The sequence below is a fragment of the Pristis pectinata genome, chromosome 1 (genome assembly GCF_009764475.1).
Source record: "Pristis pectinata isolate sPriPec2 chromosome 1, sPriPec2.1.pri, whole genome shotgun sequence".
Taxonomy (NCBI): Eukaryota; Metazoa; Chordata; class Chondrichthyes; order Rhinopristiformes; family Pristidae; genus Pristis; species Pristis pectinata.
In genome coordinates, this window is record NC_067405.1 from 120,688,839 (window position 1) to 120,716,836 (window position 27,998).

General features: G+C 40.3%; 1 protein-coding gene across 6 annotated transcripts in view; it reads left to right on the forward strand.

The window, feature by feature from the left end:
- LOC127573799 (ena/VASP-like protein) overlaps window positions 1-27,998 on the forward strand; it is a 172,307-nt gene that overhangs the window by 89,234 nt on the left and 55,075 nt on the right. For all 6 annotated transcript variants that reach the window (XM_052022323.1, XM_052022331.1, XM_052022308.1 and 3 more), the window contains 2 exons: window positions 9,304-9,472; window positions 27,557-27,734. In XM_052022323.1, coding sequence (XP_051878283.1) covers window positions 9,304-9,472; window positions 27,557-27,734 — 347 coding nt within the window. The remainder of the gene's footprint in view (window positions 1-9,303; window positions 9,473-27,556; window positions 27,735-27,998) is intronic.

Below are 27,998 nucleotides of genomic sequence, written 5' to 3' on the forward strand. Positions count from 1 at the left end.
TTGGTCTCATCGATGTAGGGGAGGCCACATTGAGAGCACTGAATGCAATAGACAAGGTTGAAGGAGGTGCACGTGAGTCTCTGCCTCACTTTAAAGGGCTACTTAGGTCCCAGAATGGTATAGGGACAGGTGTTAGCAACTCCTATGGATGCAGGGGAAGGTTCCTGGGGATGGGGGATTGATGGGTGGAGAGGGATGAACAAACCAGGGAGTTACAGAGAAAGTGGTTCTGCTTTCTGCAGTCAAGTAGTGCAGCTTTAATGAAGAAGGAACTAACTCTAAAACAGCCAATGTATTTCTACAAGTTGCAATCCTGAGAACTGGAAAGATTGTTAAAAATTCAAAGTTTTAATCTTTGCTGAGAATTTTTAAGAATGTTGACTTTCACATCTGGAGTGTAGCATGCCTTAGTTTACAAGCTTAAAAGGGTATTATGCCACAAGTCATTAGAATTCTTACTTCCAGGTACAGCTCCAGAGACCGGAGCACAAAAACTGAGGCAGTGATGGTGAGATATGATACTGAGGCTGCATCCATTTTTTCAGTTGGAATGTGAGATGTTCTATGACACTCCTTTGAAGGACTGCAGAGTTTTCTTTGCTGTCCTGACTACTATTTCTTACTCAATCAACATCACCAAAACAGAATATCTTGTTGTTATCACATGCTGTTTGTGAGAGCTGACTGTGTGGAATTTTGCTGCTGAATTTTTTTAAATTACAAGTGACTAAACTTTTCAATTGCTCTGAGAATCTGAAGCTCTGAAATGTACTTATATAAATATCTTTTTCATATTTTGTTTTTACCTTTTGTATTAATGTATTCTGAATTACTTAATCCCTACCAAAATAAATTTTAGTAGTTATAATTCAACTAAATTATTAATCACAGATTCAAACAAAAAATGCAAATAGAGCACCATGCAGAAAACTACTTGTGACTTAATGTTGTTGCTGGAAAAAGCACATACAGGCAAATTAAATTACACAGCAGTAGATTTTTCAGCGCTGTATGATTGAAAATGCATTTAACCTAGAGTAAATCACATTTCTGGGTCACGTCAGTGGGGAATTAAGCCCTGTCCTTCTAGTGGTGAGCTTTAAAGAATTGCAGGGGAATTTGGAACAAATTGTCATCAGGGTGTGTATCATTAATGTGTTGGAACAGCAACCATTTTGGTTTTGGTTCAAACCATGCTGCTTGGTTTTATTCTCTTGAGACCTCATTCAGAAGGTTAGTCACAGGGGAACATGGTGGTATCATGCTGTGCTTATATGTATGCAAGTAAATTAGTTACCTAAATTGTTAGCCAGATCCCCAACTAACACACCACAACCCTGAATCTGCAATCATGTGATTTCTTTGTCCTAGATAGAGTTGAGGTTCTTGAGAGTTGTTGGAGCTTCACTCATCCCGCGACTGTGCACTCCTCATTTCTTCCTGATGTCAGTGTTCCTAAAACATGATCTCCCATTTCCAGCACTTTACCAGTGATGCCAGACTGCCAGATCCCCATTCGCCTGATGTCCCAGCTCTTCTTGTGTCCAGGGTCTCTATTGAGCCAAGTGTCTCTGGCCTCCCTCTTGACTGTGAGGTGCCCAGGTCCTCTTTGTAGTCTGATGCCTCTGATTTCACTCCTAACTTCAACGTCTCAGGATGGCCTGATCCCAACATCCCCGGACCACAGGTCCTTGCTGTTTACAGCAAGATGCTTTACATCAAATGTTATGAAATTTACTTACATATTTTGAAGCTTCTGAGCCAAAATGCGAGTTATCAAAAAGTCAGTACCAGCGTATAGATTTTTGTAATGACCTGTCTTGCAGTATTGTAAGCTATAATTCTTATGTTACTTGTTTCTTACAAAGTACTGAAGAGTACTTTGTGCTTTTTTTCTGAAACTACGATAGCATTTCATACAGTGCTGACTAGTCTTAAATGATTGCATTGTCTGATACACACTTTAATCTAATTTTGTATGATTAATTCTGAGAACAAAGTAAATGCCATAAATGTTTGGCAATCAGACCAATATGTTTGTCAGACCTCACTGTAAACCTCAAAAGAATGAGAAATGTTATGAGCAATAGTGAAACAGTAAAAATTCTTTGAAGAAGTAACATTATGTGGATAAGTAGGAACTGGCAGATATATTAAACTTAAATTTACAAAAGGCACGTGATAACATGCTGCTTCAAAGCTTTTTTTTTCAGGCTCTGGGAATCATTGACAAAATCAGCATTTATTTCCTGTCCCTAATTGTTCTTGAGAAGATGATAGTGAGCCACTTTCTTCAGGATGTCAGGAGTTGAGTCATTTGGTAAAATTCTTCTGATGAAAGTACTTCCACAGTGCTGTTGGATTGGAAGTTTCAGGATATAGACCAGGGGACAGTGAAAGACTAGTGATATATTTCCAAATCAGGATGGTTATATCATGGTGTTCCCGTGCACCTGCTGTCCTTGTTCTTGATGATAGTGGTCACGTGTTTGAGAGGTGCTATCAGAGTTGGCTAGGTAAGTAACTACACACAATATGTAACTCATTTGCACTGCAGCCATTTTGCCCTGTGGTGGAAAGAATGAATGTTTAGGTAGTTAATGGGGTGCTAATTGAGCAGATTGTGTTGTCCCGGATGGTGTTGAGCTTCTTGAGAATAGTTGGAGCATCAGCAATTAGGAAGCATTTCATCTCCTGACTTGTGCATTGTAGATGGTGGAAAGGTTCTGGGATGTCAGAAGTGAGTCATTTGATACAGCATACCCAGCTTCTGACCTGCTCTTATAGCCACAGTATTTATGTCACTGGTCCAGTTAAGTTTCTGGTCAATGGTAATCATCAGGTTGCTGATGGTATGGTATTTATTGATGGTAAAACTATTGAACATGGAGGATAGGTGTTCAAACTCTTCTTATTGTTGGAGGTGGACATTGCTGGCACTTCCGTGGCATAAATATTACTTGTCACATATCAGCCCATGCCAGATCTTGCTGTATATAATCATGGGCTGTTTCATTTGCTGAGCAGCCGTGCTGGAAAGTTGTCTGGTTCCAAAGCCTTTGTTCTCAGTCATTTCTTGATATTACATGGAGTGAATCAAATTGACTGAAGACTGGCTAATATGATGACAGGCATTTCAGGAAGAAACTAAGATGGATCATTCTATTTGGCACTTCTGGCTGAATGTTGGTTCTGAATGCAAGCCAATTTTCTATCTATGCTATTATGTTATCACATACACCATGAGCTTTTATTTCATGGCTTACTAATTACCTTCAAGAGAAGACATCTGCCATCTTTACCCATTGACCTACATATGACTCTAGATCCACCCAATGTGCTTGACACTTAAATGTTCTCTGAAATGAGCTAGCAGGCCACTCAGTTGTACCATTACCATTACAACCACATTTAGACAAAGAAAGAATAAAACCTGAAGGACTACTGGGCATTGACTTGGTCATTTCAGAGAAGGCAAAGTCAGTCCCAGACCACTTGATCTTGCAAAGAACTCCTCATGAGCATCTGGCAATTGGTGTCTAAATTGGGAGAGCTGTTCAGAGTTGAGTCAAGCAATAGGTTGAAAATACTTGGAAAATCATGCTTTATAGTCTACATTGCCATATTTCTCCATCACAATCCCTGAGTATGTCCTGTCCCACTGGCAGGACAGACCCACCAGAGGAGGTGGCACAAGGTTATTAGAGAGGAAGGAGTGGCCCTGGGCCTCAGCATTAACTCCAGACCCCATGATGTCTCATGGCATTGAGTCAAATGTGGGCAAGGAGATCTTCTCTTGATTATTTCCTACCATATTCCATCAGCTAATGAATCAGTACACCTCCATGTTGAATAACACGGGAGGAGCACTGAAAGTAGCAGCCTTCACAGACCTGTGAAAGCTTGATTCTGCATGAGAGGCCTGAATATATTTTTTGAAACAATGTACCTTGTTTATCTGTAGTACACTATTGGGTTTTATATTCATGCTTATGAAGCAGATACACATGGAGCTGCTGGGCATGTCGAATGATATCAAAAAGGCATTTTGACATCATTTGTACAAAATTGCACTCTGCCTATGAACCTCCTACAGTGAAGCAAATGAGATCTTAATTGGAGGGTTGAGGATGACTTTAATGTTAAGGGCCCAGATAGCCTGAGGCATTGAGATTTCTCCAAGTAACTTTTGCTGTAAATTTTCACTATTCCTAATTATCTTCATCCCCACATCCTACCAGTGTCTTCAGGGTTATCATCTTCCGACTCCTCCTTTGATCATCTCCCTGGGCAATCCTCTTCCCCCAACATCTATGTATCATCTCTCCTCTCCCTATCACCTCTACACAGTCTGTGTCCCAAACTCTCCACAATCCTCTCCATGCCCCTGGTTTTCCCCTCAGTACAAACATCCCCAACAACCCCACCTCCAACCTTCTCCCTAACATATTTCCTCCAAAATCTCCACTCGCCACAATGGTAGTAGAATGTGGAAGAGAGGGACTGCCTCTAACATTTCTTGTGTAAGGCCTTTACTGTTACTGAATATGCATTTGGATTCATGCTTGATAGAATATTGAAGGTAGAAGCCCTCACAGAACACTGATGCGGACTCCCTCTGCACCATGGCTTTAGTTCAAGTTTGTATATGTATTATAATTTGATACCCAATAGTGGTGACACCCAGCACTGGTAATAGATGGTGCCCTTCTATCCAAAAATATAAATATGTATTCTGCCCCTGTTATTGGAGCCTAAGTTTGAGCAATTCCCAAAATATAGACAGTGTAGATCAATTCCGTGCCTTAAAGTTTAAATTAGCATTGCATCTACATAAACAATATTTTTTAAATAGACTTTGAAAACTTTTATTAATAGCAACATAACCTAGATACTACAAAGGCAATCTATCTTCTGGATGTCTGGAAATATCATAACTGCAAATTCACAGGATTCCATGCATAGTATAGTGTCTTGTGTTATGCATTTTGCAACTGATGGAAACAAGTACAAATAACAGATTATTTTCAATATTATTGCACAGATGTAAGCTTCCATCTTGCATGATTTTTTTTCATAACAAGTGAATATAACATTTTAAATATTTTAATAGGATGGCCTGGGTTTGAAGATTGGGCTGGGAGGATATTAAAATTTTGTGGGCAGTTAAGCAGAGTGCTATGGGGGCCAGGGTGGTGGTGGTGGTCCAGGTAAGTTTAAAAATAATTAAACTTACATTAGATGTTCAGCAGTAGGCAGGGACCCAAACCTTTTAAATCACACTGCAATGAAAGGAGCTCTGCTGTGAAAATATGGTTGTCCTTGGAGTGACAACAACAGCCATTTTTCAGAACAACATGACCTAAAGTCCTGAGTAACACTCAATAGGAATAATGCTATTCCAAGTGTAACTGTTGTGGAAATTATATCATCAGCGCAAGGGCAATTTATAATTGGAAATACTTCGTCACATTTCTAGAAGGTGTGATTTGACCTGGTAATTATCAAAATAGTTCCTCTGGAAATAAGTAGTTTTCAAATATGTAACACTACATCATTAGACCTACATCTCTCCCCACTTTCAAAAAGCTTCCTCAAAATCTTCCCTGTTGCTTTTGGTCACCCCTGCCTCTTCTGTCCTACTACCTGCCCACTGATCACCACCTTAAGTTTTTGCTTCCACGTAAAGTGCTGTAAATATATGCTGCTATGTGTGATTTCCCCAACACTATGCATTAAACTGTTCCATTTTAGTTGTTGCTTTTGTGCCTTCTTAACTAACCATTATATGTTTCAGATAAATTTCATGGCTTAGTTCCTTCACTTTATGGAGAGTCCAGTTCTTGTAATGCCCACTTTTCAACGTAATAATAGTATTGTTAGTTGGATGTGCCAATTTTAAGCTGCTTTACAAGTTTAAAATAAGTTTTAAAAAGTTGCAATGGAGAAAAATGACCAGAATTGAATGAAACCTACACTTCATAATATGTAATACTTTTAAACTGTATCACCAAAGAATTAAGAAATATAGAACTAAGAAAGTAAAAACTAAAACATTGCAAATCTGAAAAAACAAGGAATGTCTGTGATATGCAAAGGTCCGATATTGCCCTGTAGGAAAATGCACCACAGCGAATGTTTCAGATATGAAAGGTCTTATAATTTCACAGTTCTCCAAATTAAAACTTAACATGACTTTAGTGAGCCTGTATAAACTCACCATGTCCTTCACACTGGTCAGCCATATTGAATAATTGTCTTGGAGTCATTGTAAACTCTCATCTCTATTGCTGATATTGCAGACAAAGAGAGTCTGATATATTCCAAAAGATCATGGACACCTCTTTGCTCTATCTTGCATATTCCAATGTAAAGACATGCACTGTAATATATAAAGGGAATTATATTTAGATATTCTAAAGAAATATCTACCTCAAGAAAAGAAATAACTTGTTGGCTTTTCAAAACCTTATTCCTTGAGTACAGCTCAAAACTGCATTACAGTTTGATCATTCTTAGCTATCGCTGCAATTATCAAATATATCATTAAATAGAAACCATTAAGAGCTTACATTGGAGCCAGTTGGCTATATTCGAGGAAGGAAGTAAAAGCCATGGATGATCATTGATACAGATAAGGATGTTAATATATGATTCTGGAAATGTAGAAGCGTGTGAACATTCTAATATCAATGTGCAGCATGCTCATTTTCCAAAGGCACTGAGGAACTTGGACGCACATGATTTAAATAAATTATTTATACATAAATTCAATGTAAGAAACCATTCTGCCATTGACTGATTTAATCTTCTGCATCTATGAACACAAACCATATAAACACAATTTTAATGAAGGAAGTGATAGAAGAGTAGTCATTTTCATACACAGAAGAAAGCTTTTCCTTGTCTGGATACTATAATGTGAATATTATTATTAAATGGCTCTGAAACCAATTGCTAAAGACTTTGTAGAAAGAACGAATTCATTCTATTTTTGTTAACCATATTTACTCTGCTTTCACAGCTTGCTGATTTTGCAGTATTAGTTCCTGAAATTATAAAATTGCTTCATTTAAAAAAATGCTTTGTTTTATGCAAGTTGACTCATTATTAATTTCCAACATTTCCAGACATGGCTTTGAAATTCATTCCCACGATTGTCTAGGGAAAGCTGCTTAGAACCAGCTGAATCACGCTGATATATTATCTGTGATATCTGAAGTATACAGGCTATTTCAGCTGTTCACATTTCCCTGCCTTGAAATTCTATTTTCTGGTGACATAATGTAAGTGATGTGTGCAGTGCAAAGCCTTTAACTTCTGAATCCCAAAATAGCAATGAGTTATGTGATACTGTAACTATTCTTGTTCCTTATCTTAATAGTGAATAAGTGGGCATTTTTTGTTTGTTTCTGTTTGGAGGTCAGCTGATAGAATGATTAGTGTTCAGGGTCAGAACAGCTTGAGTGCTTAGCAAGAATGATTGTACTTAACCAGTACAAGTTAATCGCCATGGCTTAGAAATGTGATTGTGCAGTGCTATTTATTTCAGCATACACGATTGCATTTGGATTTCACGACATACAAGTCAGTGATAATAAACCTGATTCTGACTCTGGACAGAACAAAACATTACAGCAATCATTTTTGGATTATTTTGTGTCGCTCCGAAAATTCCATTGGGCACTTCTCAGTGTGAGTTGCATTTGCAAGTCTTTCACAACTTCGGGCATCAAACACACATGATTCCACGTACAGTGTTAATTGGGAAATTAGATCCTTGTTGTAGAAGCAATCATCATTGCTCACTGCTGGGACCTCACCAAAGCAAGTCCCACAATTAGCTTCTAAGCTTATTTCCTTAGTTGGAGTATTGTGTGCAGTTCTGGCTGCCACATCACTGAAAGGATGTGGAGGCTTTGGAGAGGGTACAGAAGAGGGTCACCAGGACATTGCCTGGATTGGAGCGTATTAGCTATAAGAAGAGGTTGAACAAATTTGCATTGTTTTCCTTGGAGCATCAGAGGCTGAGGGGCAACCTGATAGAAGTATATAAAATTATAAGAAGCATAGATAAGGTAGATAGTCTTTTTCCCAGGGTGGAAATGTCAAATGCCAGAGGGCATAGCTTTAAGGTGAGAAGGGGAAAGTTTAAAGATTTGTGAGGCAAGTTTTTTTTGTTTGAACACTCCCCTGGAATGCACTGCCAGGGGAGGTGCTAGGAGCAGATACTTTTAAGAGCGATTTAGACAGGGACATGACCAAGCAGGGAATGGAGGGATATAGACCGTGTGCAGGTAGATAGGATTAGTTTAAATTGGCATCATAGTCAACACAGAAATCGTGGGCTGAAGAGCCTCTTCTTGTGCTGCATTTTTCTATGTCCTATGATCTGATTGCCCATCTTCACCAGCCCCCAATTACTGACATCTAATTGTCCCAGGCTCTCACCACTGCCAGAAACTTCTGATCACCTAACTCACCAATGCCCTGATGGATCTGGCTCCCAAATTTTCCATCGTCCAGATCTTCAGTGCTTTGTGCTCCAGTCAGTTGATGCTGACCATCCTGGTACTGATGCTTCAATAGATCTTATCACTAGAGCCTTCCAGTGGTCCAGGTGGAGGCCTAGATCACCACTCTGCAACCCTATCCCACGGTGCCAGCATGCATTCTCACCCACCCACAAGTACTGATCCTTCGAGGCATGATTCCCAATCCTTTGGCCCACCTAGTCTCAGTGCTGCACTGTGCATTTTCCTTTTGTGTGCTTCTCAGTGTAGTGCTGGTTCAGTAGTGCTTCAGGGCTTATGCTTTGAACCCTAAGCATTACTGAAGTTTCCAGCTGCAGGCCCAAAACTGAAACAATTGTTGGCACTCCATGCAATGATCATATGCTTGTAACTATAACAAAGCACTTTCTAGACTAATGTTTACTGATGTACCTGTGTTTATGTGAATCCAAATTTTTGCATGCAAGTTTGGCTAAGTAGGTAGCTTTCTCAGCATTGACTTGGATAATTGTGGTTTTAAGTATTAACCCAAGTTTCATGTTCTCTCTGCATTTGTTGCTTATTAATGTGTGAACACTACTTTTTCCTATTGCAACAGCCAACCCAAACTTTGCAGAAACTTGCTGCAATCTTCTGTTTAAATTTTCACATTAAAATCTCTATAGAAGTGGCATAATCCCCTCAAAAGTTGTTTGTATGGGCTCCATCCCTGGCATTGTCCTCCTTTATATTGATATTTGAAGGTATTTTGATTCATTAGATATAATTGTCATCCCTTCCTCCATTTCAGTGAACAGAGCATCTGCCAAGCACGTGCCTCGGTTATGGTCTATGATGATTCAAGCAAAAAATGGATTCCAGCCAAACCTGGACAACAAGGATTCAGCAGAGTCAACATCTATCACAACACCTCCAATAACACCTTCAGAGTTGTTGGAATGAAATTACAGGACCAGCAAGTAGGTAGAAATAATTAACTTAGTCTTAACAGCCACTTTTTAGGTATGGTCGGAATTGCTGATTGATTCAATCATTTTTGCAACAAACCAGATTGTATTCTTGGAATTATTTAGGAAAATTAAATTTGACTCATTTGCTCATTTTTTTATGCTCAATTTGCACAGGAAAGCTATTTTGTGCACGTTAATCATTTCCGAGCTGAATAACGGACATCGGGAAATTGTCTGATATGCATCTACTGACATCTGGTGTGCAGTGGCCTTTCATACATTTACCAATAGAAGTTGGCTGCAAAGAAGGGTGATATATGACCCGCATGTTCATTCATAGTAAAACAAAGAGCAGCACCATCCTCCATCCCCCCCACTCCACCAGCAAGTTGGCAAAAAGATAAAAGTTAGCGGTCCCCACAGAATATCGATATTTTGCCCACAGCCTCTACCAAACTCATTATTCTGCTCTCCACTTTTTTATTCACAAGCATGACTGGCATCACCTTTATACTGTGCAGTGAGCGTGAGAGGCTGTGATCACAGCCCCCTTGACAAACCTGCACCCCAGATGGCTTGAGGCTGCTTTCAGAATCAGAATTCACAGACCAGACCATCACATAGGAAGCTGTGACCAGGCATATCCAAGAGGATTTTTCCCTCCTCCCTGTTTTCCTGCACCTCCAAAGTATCTTTCTAGACTGCTGTGTTTTAGCTATGGAAAGTGTCTGACCTGCCTTCCAGTGGTCAGTGTGGTAAATGCTGTGGCAGCTGTAAACTAGTGGGCAGCTGCCTCGGGAACCATGCAGGTACAGAGTTTGCAAGTGATTCAGGTGAAAACCACCCTGATACTTTTTAAAATAGTTTTTTCACACATTCTTGTTTTTTTTTGTTGCTCACCAAGTTGGTTGCCAGCACATCACCTATTTAGAGCATCAAAGAAAATAAGCTCCATGTACTAAGCAACTGTAAGTGAAGATCCTTACTTACAAAAACTGTTATAATATGGACTGCCATTAATGTGTTCAGATTCCAAAGGGAGATGGATAGTCACAGGTGAAACTTCCATGAAAATAAAGTGATATATTATCTGTCCTTTTGAAAGTAATTGGAGGAAAAAAAATCCAGGTTGTTAATGTAACATTACAAATGCATTATTTAGTCTGATCAGTCCCCACAGGTATTGCCATACTGTTCAAAGCTATTCATAATCTTGCATTGAATATTTAACCATTTCTATCTGTGCTGCAGAGTTGTAAAACTTGACAATATAGAAAGGGACCATTCTGTACATATTCTTTCATCAGCTGTAAATTGCTGATTATCCTTTGCAGAGCTATCATAACACTATTTTAGCCTCATTCATTAATTTTAACGGAAAATGCCTTCATCTCATTCCACCAATTCAGTTTGCTACTTTCCTGAGAATGTTAACGCTACACAAAGAATCAGATCTGCTCCAGCACTCTGTCCAAATAGTGGCTGGATGAAGTTGGCACTTTGCCATGATGTGCCCTGTTGCAGCTGCTCATTGTTGGTTGGGGTTATTTTCTTCTGTCGTCCTGGAAAAGTTATTAATCATAATGGAAGCTCCCTTCTCTGCTCCATTTTCAAATAGCAGGGAAAATTGAATGGTGTGTTCAACATTTTATAGCCTCACCACACTTGAAAATTCCACTGAATGTTTCTGTTGTCTTCATGGTGCAGAAATACAAAAGGTTTATTCGTGTTGCACATCCATTTTAGCAGATAAAAATTCAGCAGTAATCAAATAAGTCTTCTTCTTCTTAGGCCATCCCTGTGTCAAGGATGATTTGTTTTCACTACAGGTCTGTAGATTGTGAGATGTTTAATGAGTCTTTGACACAAATAGGGCAGTTGCAGTTTCTTAGGCTGGGCAGATGGGTTGCTTGGATTGTGTTAGGCTCCATCCACTGCTTAAGCTTAACTTCCATGTGCTCCCTTGGAGAGACTATAAATGCTTAGTACCATCCCAGATGCTTCTCCAGTTGTTTGAACAGTCTTAGGCCAGTAGTCAGTGAGGGCATTTTTTCCAAGGAACCTTTGAGGATATCCTTGAAGCGTTTGTGTTGTCTTCTTGGAAATTGCTTGCCATGGTAGAGCTCAGAGTAGAGTGTTTATTTCAGGAGTTTGATTCAGGCATGAGAATGACATGGCTCACCATCAAAGTGGTTGACCACGATCAGAGACTCAAAGCAGGGCACATTAGCCTTGAGAGGACTGGCATTTGTTCACCATCTGCAATGGATTTGGAGAATCTTGGTGTTACTTCTCCACTGTTTTCTCCACTGTCTGTCATCTATTTCTCCGAATCACGCTGGAGGAGAAGGAAAATTATAGCTGCTCAGTAGACTGTGAGTTGGTAGTCAGGTTTGTGGATTTTAGTCTTTGAACACACTTTCCTTGGGTTGCCAAAGGCAATGGTGGATTTCATCATCAATGTCTGAGAGATGGTTCCTGAGGAATGAGAAGTGAGTCACATTGACTTAGGTCTCATCATGGATCTTGATTGTTGCACAGGGTGAAGGATCTTTGTTTTCCAAATGTTTGGTATAAGACCCATACTCTTGTACACTTGGAACCTGACTGTGTACATTGACATACAGCCCATGATCCCCACCAATGTATTCACCACAGACCCAGTGATAGTGCAGACTGGAATCAAGCAAAGCTATGTCATCACACCAACTCTCTTCTCAATCTTTTCTGCTACCCAACCTCCAACACATTCCACACTGGAGTGGAGTTAAGCTATAGGACGAGCAGGAAACTATCCAACCTTCACTGCCTGAACTCCGAAACCATTACCATTCAACTTCTAATCATTGAGTTACAGTAAACATTGCTTGTGTATCTGCATTCTTGGAGGCTGAGCTCCAAGCCATTGTTGATTCCTTTGCTGAATCATGCAAGTAAAACTAATTCTACAATCATTTCCTATCCTAATTTAGTTCTATTCATAATCTGATATTCATCCAGTTCTCAGAATTATTATGTTCTAAATCTTGTGAGGAGAAAACTTTTCCTCTGTCCCTTTCCTCTGCTTAAGACACTCAGTTCTGACAGCTCTGCTTCAGTGATTGTACTTTTAAACTGATTTTATACAGTCTTCTCTGTACTGAACTTTGGTCCTTTTGATAGGGTACACAAAAGGCATGTAGCATTCCAAATGTAGCCTTACCAGTGTGATATATATTTGAGGTATAATAATTTTGTTCCCTTATTGCATAAAAATAAAGTGGTATGGTAAAAAGTTAAACCACTGCTGTACATGTACCATACAAGCCTGAATAAAATGTTCATCTAGATTGCTGAGTTGAGTATGTAATCCTGAAGGAAACCAGGATTACATACTTAACAAGACATCAGAACAGATGGGAGAAACTGAGAGAATGGACTGGAGTCGTTACAGGAAGCAAAAAAGGAGGAAGTATTGTCAAGGTATGTTTGTAAGTCTGTAAATAATGGAAACGTTACCATTCCAGGCGTTAGTATATCTAATTCCACTGCAGGTGTGTTTTCAATATTACAAAAATGTTAAATATTCACTAACAACTTATGGACTTACAAACTTCAAACATTCCTTCCAGGTGAAGAAGTGATTTACTTTTATTGCTTCCAATTTAAAATTGGAGCACTTACTGCACATGATGTGATCTCCTCTTTGTTGGGAAAACCAAACACAGATTACCTCTATTCAGTCCACAAGGGTAACACCTATTTTAATTCTCCATCCTACTTGTATTCTGACCTCTCAGCCTTTAGCCTCTTGAACTGTACCAACGAAACCCAAAGAACAGCACCTCATTTTCCAACTTGAGATCTTACAACCTTACCAGACTCAAAATTTAATTCAACAATTTCAAATTATCCAGCACTCTTCTCACATTTCCAGCATTTGTTGTTTCTCTGTCTCCTCTCCTGCACTTTTTTTCTTTGGGTAAAGCTGGGACATGCGGCCTTTTGAAGGATGTAGCCTCAGTGCTTTGGAGGCAGAATATCATGGTATAGACCATTGGGAGACCAATCCCCTGAGAACATTTAGTCTGTAGCACACATCAATTAAGAAAGTTTTCTCATCTCTTGCATTTTGAAGATTTACTCTTCACTTCCAATCACAACCTCCCCACCCCCAATTCAATCCCTAAAATAATATGCTACTGAATCACCAATAGATATTTAAGCTTTTCCTTGCACATATAACACACATATCCTAACTTAAGTAAGCTGGCGATGGGGTTGATTGCATTACCCTGGTTGGAATTCTAAGGCTTTTTAAAGAATGGGAAGGTAATACCAAAGACCAGTTTATAATTTTCATTTCAACAGTGTCATAGCCATGAATATATTGACTGGGTAAGTAGAATGAATTTAGTGAGATTCCTTTACCTACAACCTCCCAAAGACATTCAGGGCTAGAACTTCTTGGCTATTATACTCTTGATCCAAAAAATGATTCTTCATCAACTATCATTTAATAAATGATGCATACATAATCATTATTTTGTATATACCTTTGTATCTAACCATTCTGGAGTTATGTCTAAAAATTTCTGGTAATGTTTCAGACAGTGTCTTCTGTTTGTTGTGTATAACAAGGACATCGCAAAAGAAATAATGAGAAGCCTTCACATTCTTAGGTTATGTTGTCATTATGTTGGAGGCCTGTTTGCCACAACATTCTCCTTTAAATATGTGTGGTTGATAAATACGTTCCTCTCCAATATCCTGCATAAATAGACCATATGCTTATTAATGGAGTAGAGCTGTTCTTTATTTAATGTGCATTTTCTGAAAGAGAAGTTGTATTTTCACAGAACATGTATAAACATTATAAGATTGAGCAATGTTATTTAGGCCTGTGGCTTGGCAAAGGTCACTGGAAAGTTGCTGCTTTACTTATGGTTGCAGTTGCACAGTATGTTTATCTGAAAAATATTTGCCAACTTTTTTATTGTTCTAAGCACTCCAGATATTATTGTTCAATAAATTATCTCGTTAATTAGATAATTTCACAAGTTTAATAGACTATTTCAGTTGTAGGCAAGGAGACAAATTTTTGATGTTTCCTTTACAATTATGCTGAATACTCTACAGTAGATTTCAAATAGATAATGCAGTGAGAAGCCGCGATTCCACCTTAAAGAAAGAAGTAATTGAAGGAGCTAATAATGTATTGTTATGGATCATTGCTGATTACTGGCCTGAATTTTCATTGTTGCTTGTCTCAGCCCCCCTGTAGTCCTCTGCTTATGCCAATATTGGAACAGCTGATCCTTTTGGGAATGACCACAAAAATCCTGTCAGTTTTTAAAGTCAATATAGAGGGTGCCAATTTGAGTGTACACCATGCCAGAAAGGAAGTGGCTTCTGTACCAAATTCTATTAAGTATATCAGACTCTTCACTCACCAGCGCAGGATATATTTAAACTGCCAAACTACATATTGAATGTAGATGTCAGTGGGATTTGTGGAACTGAGGACATACCTCTTCTAATGCTCAGTTCTGTGACCGGGAGAACAATAGTTGGCATTGGGGAAGTATGCATAGGAAAGTGTTGAGGCAGATGTTCAAATATTCCAAAGCTTGCTCACAATGTTGAATAAAGTAGAATGATGGAAATGAGTGATGTAGCAACACTGATTTATCTCAACAATCTGCATAAGTTCTCTGGCAATTGTGATTTAGAAGTGCTGCCGAAGGAGCCTTTACAAATTGTTACCAGTGCATACTGTATAGTATACACAGCAGCCTCATTGCCTCTGGTGGAGAAAGTAGATGGGTAAGTTGCTGGGTGGGTTTGGACTGCATTGTCTGGGTTGGTAGTGAATTTCCTGAGTGCTGTTTAAGTAATTCTCAGCCAGGTGAGTGGAGAAAATTCTGTGTAGGTGGTACAGAAACCTGGAGAATTAGCCAAGCCATTCATTACCGAATATCCAATATCTGATCTGCTCTAGGTTTCCTGGCATTTGTGAGATTGCTCTGGTTGAGTTTCTGGAATGGTAATCCACAGAATGTTAATTTTTGGAGATTAACCAATGTAAATACATTGAATATTTAGAGAGCTTTTTTAGCCTTCTCTCTTTAGTAATTGCTGGATATTAGTATAGTTGGATTGTTACCTCCCACTTAATTAAAACCTGTAATCTGTTTTTGTTAACTTGATCCAGAGCCAAATAGTGTCAAATTCAGAGTTGTGCAGCACAGAAACAGGCTGTTCAGCCCAATTCATCCATGCTGAAGAAGTATCTGAGCTGGTCCCAACTACTTGCGTTTGGCCCATATCCCTTGAAACTTTTCCTATCAATGTACCTGTCTATATGTCCTTTAAACTTCGTAATTGTCCCTGCCTCTACCACTTCCTCTGGCAGCTCATTCCATATATCCACTGCCTCTGTGGAAAAGTTACCCCTCGGGTCCCTTTTTAAATCTTTCCCCTCTCACTTTAAATCTATGCCCTTTAGTTTTAGATACCCCTACCCTGGGAAAAAGACTGATTATTTTTAATCACAGACCCTCATTTTTAAATAGTAACCCCTGGATTTAGATTTTCCCACAAGATTAAATATCTTGTCCATATCTGTAAAGACTACTTGGGGTCTAAGGGCTCCGGAGAAACAGCAATGTGTTTGACTCTCAACTGCCTTCTGAAAAGCCATTCGATTTTGAGGCAATTAAGGATAGAAAATAAATACAAATCCTTGAATGGTAAAGAAAATCGAGCACAATGATGGAGAAGTTGGTAACATGCCAGGTGAAATTGAAGTTAAAAGTGATTTTGTTGCTGATTATGGCACACAATGTCCCATGGATTCTCAGCTTTAAGCTGCTAGATATGATCTTTATTCACCTAATACAATGCAATATGTCCTCAATGTTAAGCCATGACTTTATCTTCGGAAGGAATATGTCATAGTCACCCCTACCAAGGTAGTGCTCTTCAGACATCTGTGGATTGATGAATATGGCTTCAAGAAGGTAATTGCCTCCTGCTGATCCCTATCTAGCAGCTATATTCTTGAGGACTGGGCCAGTTGGTGAACAAAAGTGACTTTAGGATGAACTTTGAAGTGTCCCACCCAGAATAATTTCTTTATCTCTGCTACCAGAATTGTTTTCTCTGTAACAATGAGCACACTATGGTTAGTTACAAAGAGAAATCAACTTTATTTTAAAGTAAAATAAAGCAACCACATTAACCATGGGGAGATGAGCATTTTACAGACTTCATCATTTGCTTCTTTCATAGAGATGTACCCAAGAACCCTCTGAATAAATAAACCTACTCATACGATGCACTGAACATTACAATGATATTACAGTGAGGTCATAGTTCATGTTTTTCACTTCAAAAACAAGATACCATCACAAAAGCAGTGTTTAAACACTTAGTCCTTCAACTGCACTGGCAGCTGACAATGCCTCACTGTTGTTTGACTCATGGGATCTGCAGTTAACTATTGCATCCTGCTTTAGAGATTGCAGACATTTCACAGAACTACTGGGCACCTGTATTTCAGAACGGTCCTCAATTTGAGGCCTTTCATTTAGAACAGTCAATTCCTCAATAAAATATAGAGGCTGTTGTAGAGTTTTGGCAGTGACCCATTAGTTTATCTATAGGACAAGTTCATAAAGTTTTATTTGGTTGATTATGCCAATCTAACAAAGGTAAAAATTCAGATTTTGTGAGATGTCTCTTTAGAGTTTTGACAACATTTTCAGCTTTACCATTTGATTGTGGGTGTAGAGGTGATGTCTTGTATCTAAAACACTATGTTTTGGCAATCACTGCAGATTCTATGGATGTAAATTGGGGCCCATTATGTGTAACCAGGATATCTTGGATTCCAAATTCAGCAATTATTTCAAAACACTGCTTACAGTAGTTACTATAATAATCATACACAACAAGTAAAATACTGCCATGTAACCAATAAACATCAGGGCTGACTTTCACCCAGGGCCCATTCATAATGTCATATTGAAATAAAGTTTCCTTACTTAGGGAACTTTGATGAACCAATGAAGCATCGCACCTAGAAATATATTATTTAAACTCAGGTGCTATTTTTGGCCATTAGAGACAATCTCCTCCTCTAAGACAGTAACCTTCTATGCCAGAGACTCTTGAATGTGAAACTGATGCAGCTCTTTACATAACACAGCAAATACAACAAGCGGTTGTCCATTGAATAGTAGAATTTCTTTAAGACATTAAGTTTCCTGACTTGATCCTTGTTCATCCGTGCTAATCGCAGTAGTATCTGAACAGGATCATCTGCAGTCACATGATTAAACCTTTCCCAATATGTGAACTGGAAGTGTTTCACACTGATCAATTTCTTCCAACTCACCTGTAAAATCACAGGTGACAGGCATGTTCTGCTCATTGTATCTGCCAATACCATATTTTCTTTTTTGTGCACATCTTTCAAGGAAAACATATGTAATCTCAGCAGCATTCTCTTAAGAGCAATATTTAGAGGTTTGAGTACAAATATTTCCAATAGTTGATGACCTGATTGAACATTCACTATATTCCACCCAGTTCAAACCTGTCACAGGCAAACAAATGGAGACATGAGATTCTGCAGATGCTGAAAATCTGGAGCAACAAACATAAAATGCTGGAGGAACTTAGCAGGTCAGGCAGCATCTATTGGAGGGAAATAAACAGTTGACATTTTGGGCCGAGACCCTTCTTCAGGACTGGAAAGGAAGAGGCAGAAGCCAGAATAAAAGGGCAGGGGGGGAGCACAAGCTGGTAGGTGATAGGTCGGACAAGGTGAGAGGGGGAAGGTAAGTAGGTGGGGGAGGGGGGAGTGAAAGGAACCGATGTGAGAAGCTGGGAGGTGATAGGTGGAACAGGCAAAGGGCTGAAGAAGAAGGAATCTGATAGGAGAGGACAGTAGTTCATGGAATAAAGGAAAGGAGATGGGCAGGTGGACAAGTGAGGGCGGGGAAGAGGAAAGAGGAGGAGTAAGGGGCCACAGGAGTGAGGGAAAGCAAAGTGAGGGAGGGAGGGAAAACAGAGAGGAGTGGTTACCTGAAGTTAGAGAAATCGATGTTGATGCTATCAGGTTGGAGACTACCAAGACGGAATATGAGTTGTTGCTCCTCCAACCTGTGCCTGGCCTGAATGTAGCAGTAGAGCAGGCCGTGGATAGACATGCCAGTGTGGACAGACAGACAGTCATCAACTTTGCCTCCAACTTCCACCTTGCCCTTAAATTCACTTGGTTCATCTCCAACACCTTTCTCCCCTTTCTTGATCTCTCTGTCTCCATCTCTGGAGTGAAAAGAAAATGTCAGTAGATAATCTACTGTCTCGGAGTAGATGTCAGTAGATAATCTACTCCAGAGACAGTAGATTATCTACTGACATTTTTTTTTACAAACCCACTGACTCCCACAGTTACCTTGACTACACCTCTTCCCACCCTGTCACTTGCAAGGATGCCATTCCCTTCTCTCAGTGCCTCCCCCTCCACCGCATCTGTTCCCATGATGAGGCTTTCCATTCCAGGACATCCAAGATATCCTTTTTTTTCAGTAAACGGGGTTTCCCCTCCACTACTATCAATGCAGCCCTCACCCCCGTCTCCTCCATTTCCCACATATCTTCCCACACTCCATTTCCCCCCACCCTGACATAATGGGGGGGGAACATAACAAGGTTCCCCTTGTCCTCACCTACCACCCTACGAGCCTCCACATCCAACACATTATTCTCCGCAACTTTCACCATCTCCAACAGGATCCCGCCACCAGGTACATCTTCCCCTCCCCTCCCCTCACCTCCCCTCTCCGCTTTCCATGGGGATTGCTCTCTCCATGACTCCCTCGTCCACTTGTCCCTCCCTACCAATCACCCTCCAGTCACTTATCCCTGCAACTGTGCAAAGTGGCACACCTGCCCCCTCCCTCACCACCATTCAAGGCCCTAAACAGTCCTTCCAGGTGAGGCAGCACTTCCCCTGTGAATCTATTGGTGTCATCTATTGCATCCGGTGCTCCCAGTGCAGCCTCCTCTACGTTGGTGAGACCCGACACAGATCAGGGAACCGCTTCGTCGAGCACCTTTGCTCCATCCACCGCAACAGCTAGGATCTCCCAGTGGCCAGCCATTTTAATTCCATTTTTCATTCCCACACTGACATGTCTGTCCATGGCCTCCTGTACTGCCACGTTGACACCAGTTGCAGGTCGAAGGAGCAACACCTCATATTCCGTCTAGTTAGTCTCCAACCTGATGGCATCAACATCGACTTCTCTGACTTCCAGTAACCACTCCTCTCTGTTTTCCTCCCCCACCCCTTTGACTTCCCTCATTCCTGTAGCCCCTTCACCCCTTCTCTACCCCTCCCCCACCCTCACAACCTGCCCACCTCCTTCCCTTTATTCCCTGGTCTACTGTCCTCCCCGATCAGATTCCTTCTTCTTCGGTCCTTTGCCTCTTCTGCCAATCACCTCCCAGCTTCTCACATCATTCCCTTTCACCCCCCTCCTCCACCTACCTCCCTTCCCCCTTTCACCTGGACTTACCACCTTGTGCTCCTCCCCCTACCCTTTTACTCTGACTTCTGCCCTCTACCTTTCCTGTCCTGATGAAGGGTCTTGGCCCAAAACATTGACTGTTCATTTCTCTCCATAGATGCTGCCTGACCTGCTGAGCTCCTCCAGCATTTGTGTTCATTGCTATAAGCAAACAATTGACATGCATCCTTCTCAATTTGTGCATGACCCCCGTCTGCTTCAATTAATACCCTAATACATAGCGGCAGCTGGTTTTCCATCTGCACTATTGTTGCTCCAAGTCTAGATATCAAGGCACCACATTATAAAGTTATCTCTTCATTAAGGTGACAGTATCTAAGAACTGGTATGCTAGTGACAACTAGTTTAGTTATTGCAGTGCCACTTCTTGGGGTTCTTCCCAGAAACAGATTGTATCTGTGTTTGTTAAATCTGTGGATGGTTTCACCATGCTTGATAGATGAAAGGAAATCTTACTCCGATATTGAGCCAGTCCTAAGAAATATTGGATCCCTGCTTCATCAGCATCTCCAAAACTGCCATAAAAGCAACTTCTTGCCTCCAGAGTTTCACTTTCTCTTTATTTAGCAGCACTCCCCAGGCATTGAAGAAATGCACAGTCTTGAATTATTTCTTCCTTTTTCTTAAACTGTCAGTCCTCGAGATTACCATTCCTTTAACATAACCATTTTACTGCCAGACATGATTAATGAAACATCATGAACATCCTACACACATCCACCAAAGGCTAAAATAAGTGACGTCTATTATATCCATTGTCCTCCCATTGATCCTCTCTGTTGCAAATAGATTGAATATGCTGCATATTTACATCCACCCTTGCTGAAATCTCTTAAGGCAATGTTAGCTTATTTACATATATTAACAACCCTTAAACAAAATGAGGGTACATTAACTTTGCATTAATCAAACATGCAAGCAGCTGATTAATAATGTTGCTCAATATGCCCTGGTTGTGAAAATATGAGTGAGATGCTTGTACAATCCTGCAATGTAAGCACCCCAATAAAGTATATGAAATCATTCAGGATTATTTAACAATATAAACTTTGGTAAGGGGCTGCAATTAGGAACTGGCTGTGAACAACACTTTAGATTCATTGAACCATCCCATACAGGCAAAAGGAAACATCTTTTAAAAAACAGAACAATTTGACAGGAGAATATATTTAAACACTGAAAAAGCTACTAGATGGCTGGCAGTTACTTGCATGAATCCTAAGAATAGCTGGGTTGCTAAAGAGTTAATGGTAAGCCAAACTGTGAATATACTTCAGCACTTTTGCTATTAGATTATCGGCTTTTCACGGATGATTTATGGAATAAACCATGATACAAAAAGCATATTAAATCATCCATGCAATGTATTTTAAAAAAATGTTCCAAGTAGAAGCAAAACTATTTGCAGTTAAAAGGAATTCCTATTTTGGTTATGGTAGTACAATGTTTCTATTACTGGAATAGTTATGAGGAGGCCTGCACATTGATCCAGAGACTTGAGTTAAAATTCCATCATGGCACTGGAGGATTTTAATTCAGTCAATCAAATAAAATGTGGGATTAATAAATTGGTATCAGTAATGGTGACTATGAAATTACTGCATTGTCATAAGATAGCATTCTTTCTAGGTAACAAAGTCTGCTGAACCTAACCAATCTGGCCTAAACATGATTCCAGTCCTGAGCAATATAGGTAACTTGTATTTGTCCTCTTAATTATCATGGTAAACCTTTCCGTTCAGTGGTATTTGAGATGGGCAGTAATTGCTGATCTTGAGTTTGACACTTGTATCCTCTGACTAAACTTTTCTTTTTAAATGGATAAAATTCCACATGTTCCAAGTTTACTACTAAATAGAAACTAAGAAACTGCAGATGTTAGAAATAAAAACAGAAGCTGCTTGAAACACTCAGCAGGTCAAATAGGACCCATGGAAAGACAAACAGAGCTGATCTTTCTCAGAACTGGGAAAGAGAGAAAACAATTAGCTTTAAGTTGCAAAGAGGATGTGGAGGGATGGATAGGACAAAAAAAACTCTGAAAAGGTGTGGCTTGTGTTGCCATGGGATAAGCAGACCAAGAAGTTGTGAAGGAATTGGTTCATTTGGCTTGCTGAAAGAGAAGGAAGAAGAAGATGTGTCTGGTGATGGAATTTCATTGGAGCTGGCAGCTGGTAGGGAGGGTTTAAACCAGATTGGAAAGGGGGTGGGAGCCTAAGCAGCAGGAGGCAAATGAGAGTCTGGAAAGTGATATGGAAGTCCGTGACAACAAGTTGTGTAGGCAAGACAGGCAGGAGCACAGCAGGGAGCAAGGAAAATCGATGGGACTTGTTTGCGCACAAAGAAACCTCTGGCAAGTGTGAGACTTTTAAAAGTGAGATAGTGAGATCTTAAGGTCTACACGTTCCTGTTAAAGTGAAGGGTGAGGCTAATAGGAGTAGGGAACCCTGGATGACAAGAGATATTGAGGCCCTGGCCAGGAAAAAGAAGGAGCCTGGTTTACATATAGGCTGCTGGGATCAAGCGAATCCCTGGAGGTTAGATCACATGGAATCCAGGGAGAGCTGGCTTATTGGATATACATTTGGCTTGATGGAAGGAAGCAGAGGGTAATGGTGGAAGGTCGTTCCTCAGATTGGAGGCCCGTGACTAGTGGTGTGCCTCAGGAGTCAGTGCTGGGTTCATTGTTGTTTGTCATCTATAGCAAAGATTTGAATGAGAATGTACAAGGCATGGATGGTAAGTTTGTAGGTGACACTAAAATAGGTGGTATCGCTGATAGTGAAGAAGGTTATCAAAGATTACAGGGGAGTCTTGATCCAGTAAGTGGGCCGAGGAATAGCAGATTGATTTTAATTCAGGTAAGTGTGAGGTGTTGCATTTTGGAAAGTCAAATCAAGGTAGGACTTCCACAGTAAACAGAAGGGCCCTGGGGAGTGTTGTAAACAGAGGGACCTTGGAGTTCAGGTACGTGGTTCCTTGAAAGTGGAGTCACAACTAGACAGGCTGGTGAAGAAGGCTTTTGGCATGCTGGCTTTCATCAGTCAGTGCACTGAGTATAGAAGCTGGGATGTTATGTTGCAGTTGTACAAGATGCTGGTGAGGCTGCAATTGGAGTATTATGTTCAGTTTTGGTCACCCTGCCATAGGAAAGATGTTATTAAACTGGAAAGAGTGCAGAAAAGATTTACGAGGATGTTGCCAGGACTCAAGGGACTGAGTTATAGGGAGAGGTTGGACAAACTAGAGCTTTTTTCCTTGGAGCAGTGATCTTATAGAGGTGTATAAAATCATAAGGGGCATAGATAGGGTGAATGCACTCAGACTTTTTCTCAGGTTTGGTTAATCAAGAAGTAGAGGGCATAGGTTTAAGGTGAGAGGTGAAAGATTTAATAGGAACCTGAGGGGCAACTTTTTTACATTGAGGGTGATACATATATGAAATGAGCTTCCAGAGGAAGTGGTTAAGGCAGGTACACTAACAAATTCTAAAAGACAGCTGGACAGGTACATGAACAGGAAAGGTTTGGAAGGGTATGTGCCAAACACGGGCAAATGGGACAAGCTTGGTCGGGCATCTTGATTGGCACAACTAGTTGGGTGGAAGGACCTATTTCTGTGCTGTATGACTCTGTGACTCTAAATTCTAAAGTATGATTTGGTGAATGTGGAAGTTGATACAATATTAAGGGGAACACTATCCTTGCTTGGGCTGGAAGGAGATCAGGTGAGAGCAGAGGTGCAAGATATAGATGAGATGCTCTGTTGAGAGCAATGCCCTCTATGGTAGAGGGAAAGCTGTGGTTAAGCGAAAAGAAGAACAAACTTGGCAAGTCTTGGCATCAGAGCAGATATGTTGGAGAGAAGAATTGAGAGAATGAAAGGGAGGCATAGTGGGAGCATGTATAATTAAAATAACTGTGGGACTCTGTTGGCTTGTAATGGATATTGCTGGCAAACCTATCCTCTGAGGTAAACCAAGAAATTGGAAGCTTTGACAGCCATCAGTATTATTTAACTTTTGACTTGACAACTTTCCAAACATATAGTGAGTAGCACAGGGCTACAGTACTGGTGGGCACAGGACCGGAAAGGTGAGATTTGGTGAGCAGTGAGGGGATGGCCACTTTTCACTACTAAGCAAATAAAATCCATAATTCTGAGTGGACCATAATTATGTTGGTGTCCAGGTCAAATCATGCTGCAAAGACGTACGGGTAGGTTAATTTGGGTTTAAAATGGGCGGCGTGGACTCGTTGGGCTGGAAGGGCCTGTTACCACGCTGTAAATAAAATTTAAATTTAAGAAGAGTCATAGATGGACCATGTTTCATTACTTTTGCTCCCAATTTCCTCCCTGCTCTCATTTTCACTTGGTCCATTTCTGACTCATAATTTTCTTTTTCATTGAATTGTTTTTAGTGACAGACTGTATCTACCAGTAATATCACCATTTCATAGTTAATTTTTTTGTTGTGCACAAATTTAAAATTATTCACAGGAATGTGCTATGGTGCAGAATAGACATAATTCAAGAAACTAAGTTGAGGGCATCTTAATTCCTAACAGTGTTCTTCTTTTAAATTTCGCCTGGACTGTGTGCTTGGAAAGCTGTCCTCTAAAAGTTCAGCTCTGTCATTTAATCACATTTAAACATGCAGTTCTGCTTTTAATTAATTTTGTTTTTAATAGCACTAAGGAACTGATTTAGCAGAGAATCTTTGGGAATTATCATTCCAAAGTGGAATTGAAAGTTTTACAATTTCATGAGCATCCTCAGTGGAAGTCTGCCTGGAAGCTTTGACAGCCATCAGTATTATTTAACTTTTGACCTGACAACTTTCCAAACATATAGTGAGTAGCACAGGGCTACAGTACTGGTAGGACTGGAAAGGTGAGATTTGGTGAGCAGTGAGGGGATGGCCATTTTTCACTGCTAAGCAAATAAAATCCATAATTCTGAGTGGACCATAATTACGTTGGCGTCCAGGTCAAATCATGCCACCCACTGATTTTTTGTTGCATTGCTCATTGCCTACATGCTGGTCCACTTGGACATGGAGTGTGGGCTAGGAAGACTCATCCCCCAGTCTGAGAAACATGGAATCAGAGCATCGCTGGGAAAATCTAGGTCATGAAATTATGAAACACACCTGTCGTTGGTAAAACTCTGGCCAACCAGGTTTTAACTGCTCTGCTTGGTCTAGAGCTGCTCAATTTGAAAATGTCCTCCTTGAGTAGCTCTCAGCTGTCCTGGTCTGGCCTGCTCGACTTTAATTTATTTGCTAACCAGCTTTCCTTTGGGGCCCCTCCAGCCCAAGGTAGTTATTTCCCAGACCCCTCAAACCTATCACGCTCACCCAACACCTAGACTGCATTAACCAATCCGAATGCTAGTTTCACCCCTCCCACCGACTGCCAATTATAGGCCTCTGATATATCACTTGCTAATATCTGACCCTAGCCCAGTCATCCCTCCAGATCAATGACCCTCTTCCCTCATCACTGGCCTCTCCTAGACCTTGCCCCCTGTTCTCTTTTGCACAATCTGCACTGACACCTCATGTGAAGGCATATTCAGAAGCACTCAATCTCTGTATCTTGGGTGTTACTGTATTTGCAAATGGTAGGCACATTATCAAATAGATCATTTGTGCACAACACAACAACCAAATTAACACTTTCTGCAGTTGTCAATGAATTTCTAGGATTGTCCATCTTCTGGGGATATACATTAGAAACATAGAAAACCTACAGCACATACAGGCCCTTCAGCCCACAAACATGTCCCTACCTTAGAAATTACTAGGCTTATCCATAGCCCTCTATTTTTCTAAGCTCCATGTCCCTATCCTAAAGTCTCTTAAAAGACCCTATCGTATCCGCCTCCACCACTGTTGCTAGCAGCCCATTCCATGCACTCACCACTCTCTGAGTAAAAAAAACTTACCCCTGACATCTCCTTTGTACCTACTCCCCAGCACCTTAAACCAGTGTCCTCTTGTAGCAACCGTTTCAGCCCTGGGGAAAAGCCTCTGACTATCCACACGATCACACCTCTATCAGGTCACCTCTCATCCTCTGTTGCTCCAAGGAGAAAAGGCCAAGTTCACTCAACCTGTTTTCATGAGGCATGCTCTCCAATCCAGGTAACATCCATGTAAATCTCCTCTGCGCCCTCTCTATGGCTTCTACATCCTTCCTGTAGTGAGGTGACCAGAACTGAGCACAGTACTCCAAGTGGGGTCTGACCAGGGTCCTATATAGCTTACAGTGGGTATTAAGAACCTTGACATCCTGTTTGATTTTTAGTATTGGCTATTATATGATAAATATGTATTATGTTACTTTTAACTTATACTATATGTATAAAATATTAGTATGTACCTGAAAGTCTTATTTTTGTGTGAGTCATAATTCAATTTATAGCATTCTTGCCTCAGAGTGAAAATTGTGGGTTCAAATGCCGCTCCAGTGACTTGAGAATAAAAATCTAAGCTGTCAGTGCAATGTGGTCCTGAGGTTGCTTTCAAATGATACATTAAGCAGTAATCACATCTCTCAGAAATGGAAAAGATCCCTTCTACTGTCTCTAAGAAGATCAATGAGTTATCTCCTCAGTCCTGTCAGTATTCATACCTTAATCAATAATCTGGTAAGATTTGACTGAAAATTCGACCCTAACCTCTGGAGTTAAGCATGCTTTAGTGCATTGTACTCAGCCTCTGAATTATGCTGGAATAATGCTGGATCTAGCTTGCCCACACTTACCTGGGCCAGATGCACTGACCCTATGGAATTCCGGCGGCATTTATCAAGATATAGTGTGGCCTCAGGGGCCAGTAGACTGAAGCCATTTTCTCAAACCTGCAAAACCTTGGCTGCCTTTGACAAGAGGAGGCAAAGCTGGGGGAAAACCTGTGAGGCTATTTTAGAAGTGTTAAATGTTTCTAATAGTCCATTTGTTTAAAAGCAATTGAAATGCCTGTAAGTAACTTTATAAATAATAATTGTGTAAATAATGAATCAATAAAGCCCAGTAAGACTAAAAATACTTTAAAAGATTAAAATAAAATAACTAAAAAAAAACCCTAATCCTCAGTCAAAAATCTCTATTGCACTTAATGAGTTCTTGAATACCATGAAGGTCTCAGTGGTAAATGATCAGAGTGCCAGATTCTCTATTGTAATGCTGGTAAATCCCAGCAAGAGAAGACTCTCCTGTTCCCATAATGGAGTATCAACATATGTGCCAGCATCAATAGCTCAGCATGTTCCAGACTTATAAAGGCTCCACATAAGTCCTGGAGTAGCTGAGATAGAAACTGACAGCCACAATCATTGTAATTTGGCCTATTCTATTGATGGAATGAATTTCAGAGTACCAAATGCTGAATTTACAGCTTATGCTTGTTTTCACTGTTATAGAGTTATCTAAACTAAATAATGCACTACATTTACAGTCACAAGACGGATGCAATTCTCAAGATATAATCTACATTTGTTTGTAGGTTGTCATAAATTATTCCATCGTCAAGGGACTGAAATACAATCAAGCTACACCTACCTTCCACCAATGGCGTGATGCTCGCCAGGTATACGGGTTGAATTTTGCAAGCAAGGAGGAAGCCACGACCTTTTCAAATGCAATGGCATATGCTTTGAATGTGCTGAACTCACATGATGGAGGTATGTACCATTTGCTCTGTTTCACAAAGACATACAAGTTGCTTTGAGTGCCATCTACTGTTGTTGTTGTTAGGTTACTATAAACAGCAGATCTTACAGAAGCTTTGAAACCCTGGCTTATTTTTAGCTACCTCGGCAGGCATACTTCCAACATTGTCTCTCTTAGTTGCATGCATTCAGTAAAAGCCGTGCACTTAACATTGGAATTATTGAAAGGAGGACATTAAAGATTCAGGCTTTGGGTATATTTGGTCATCTGTACAC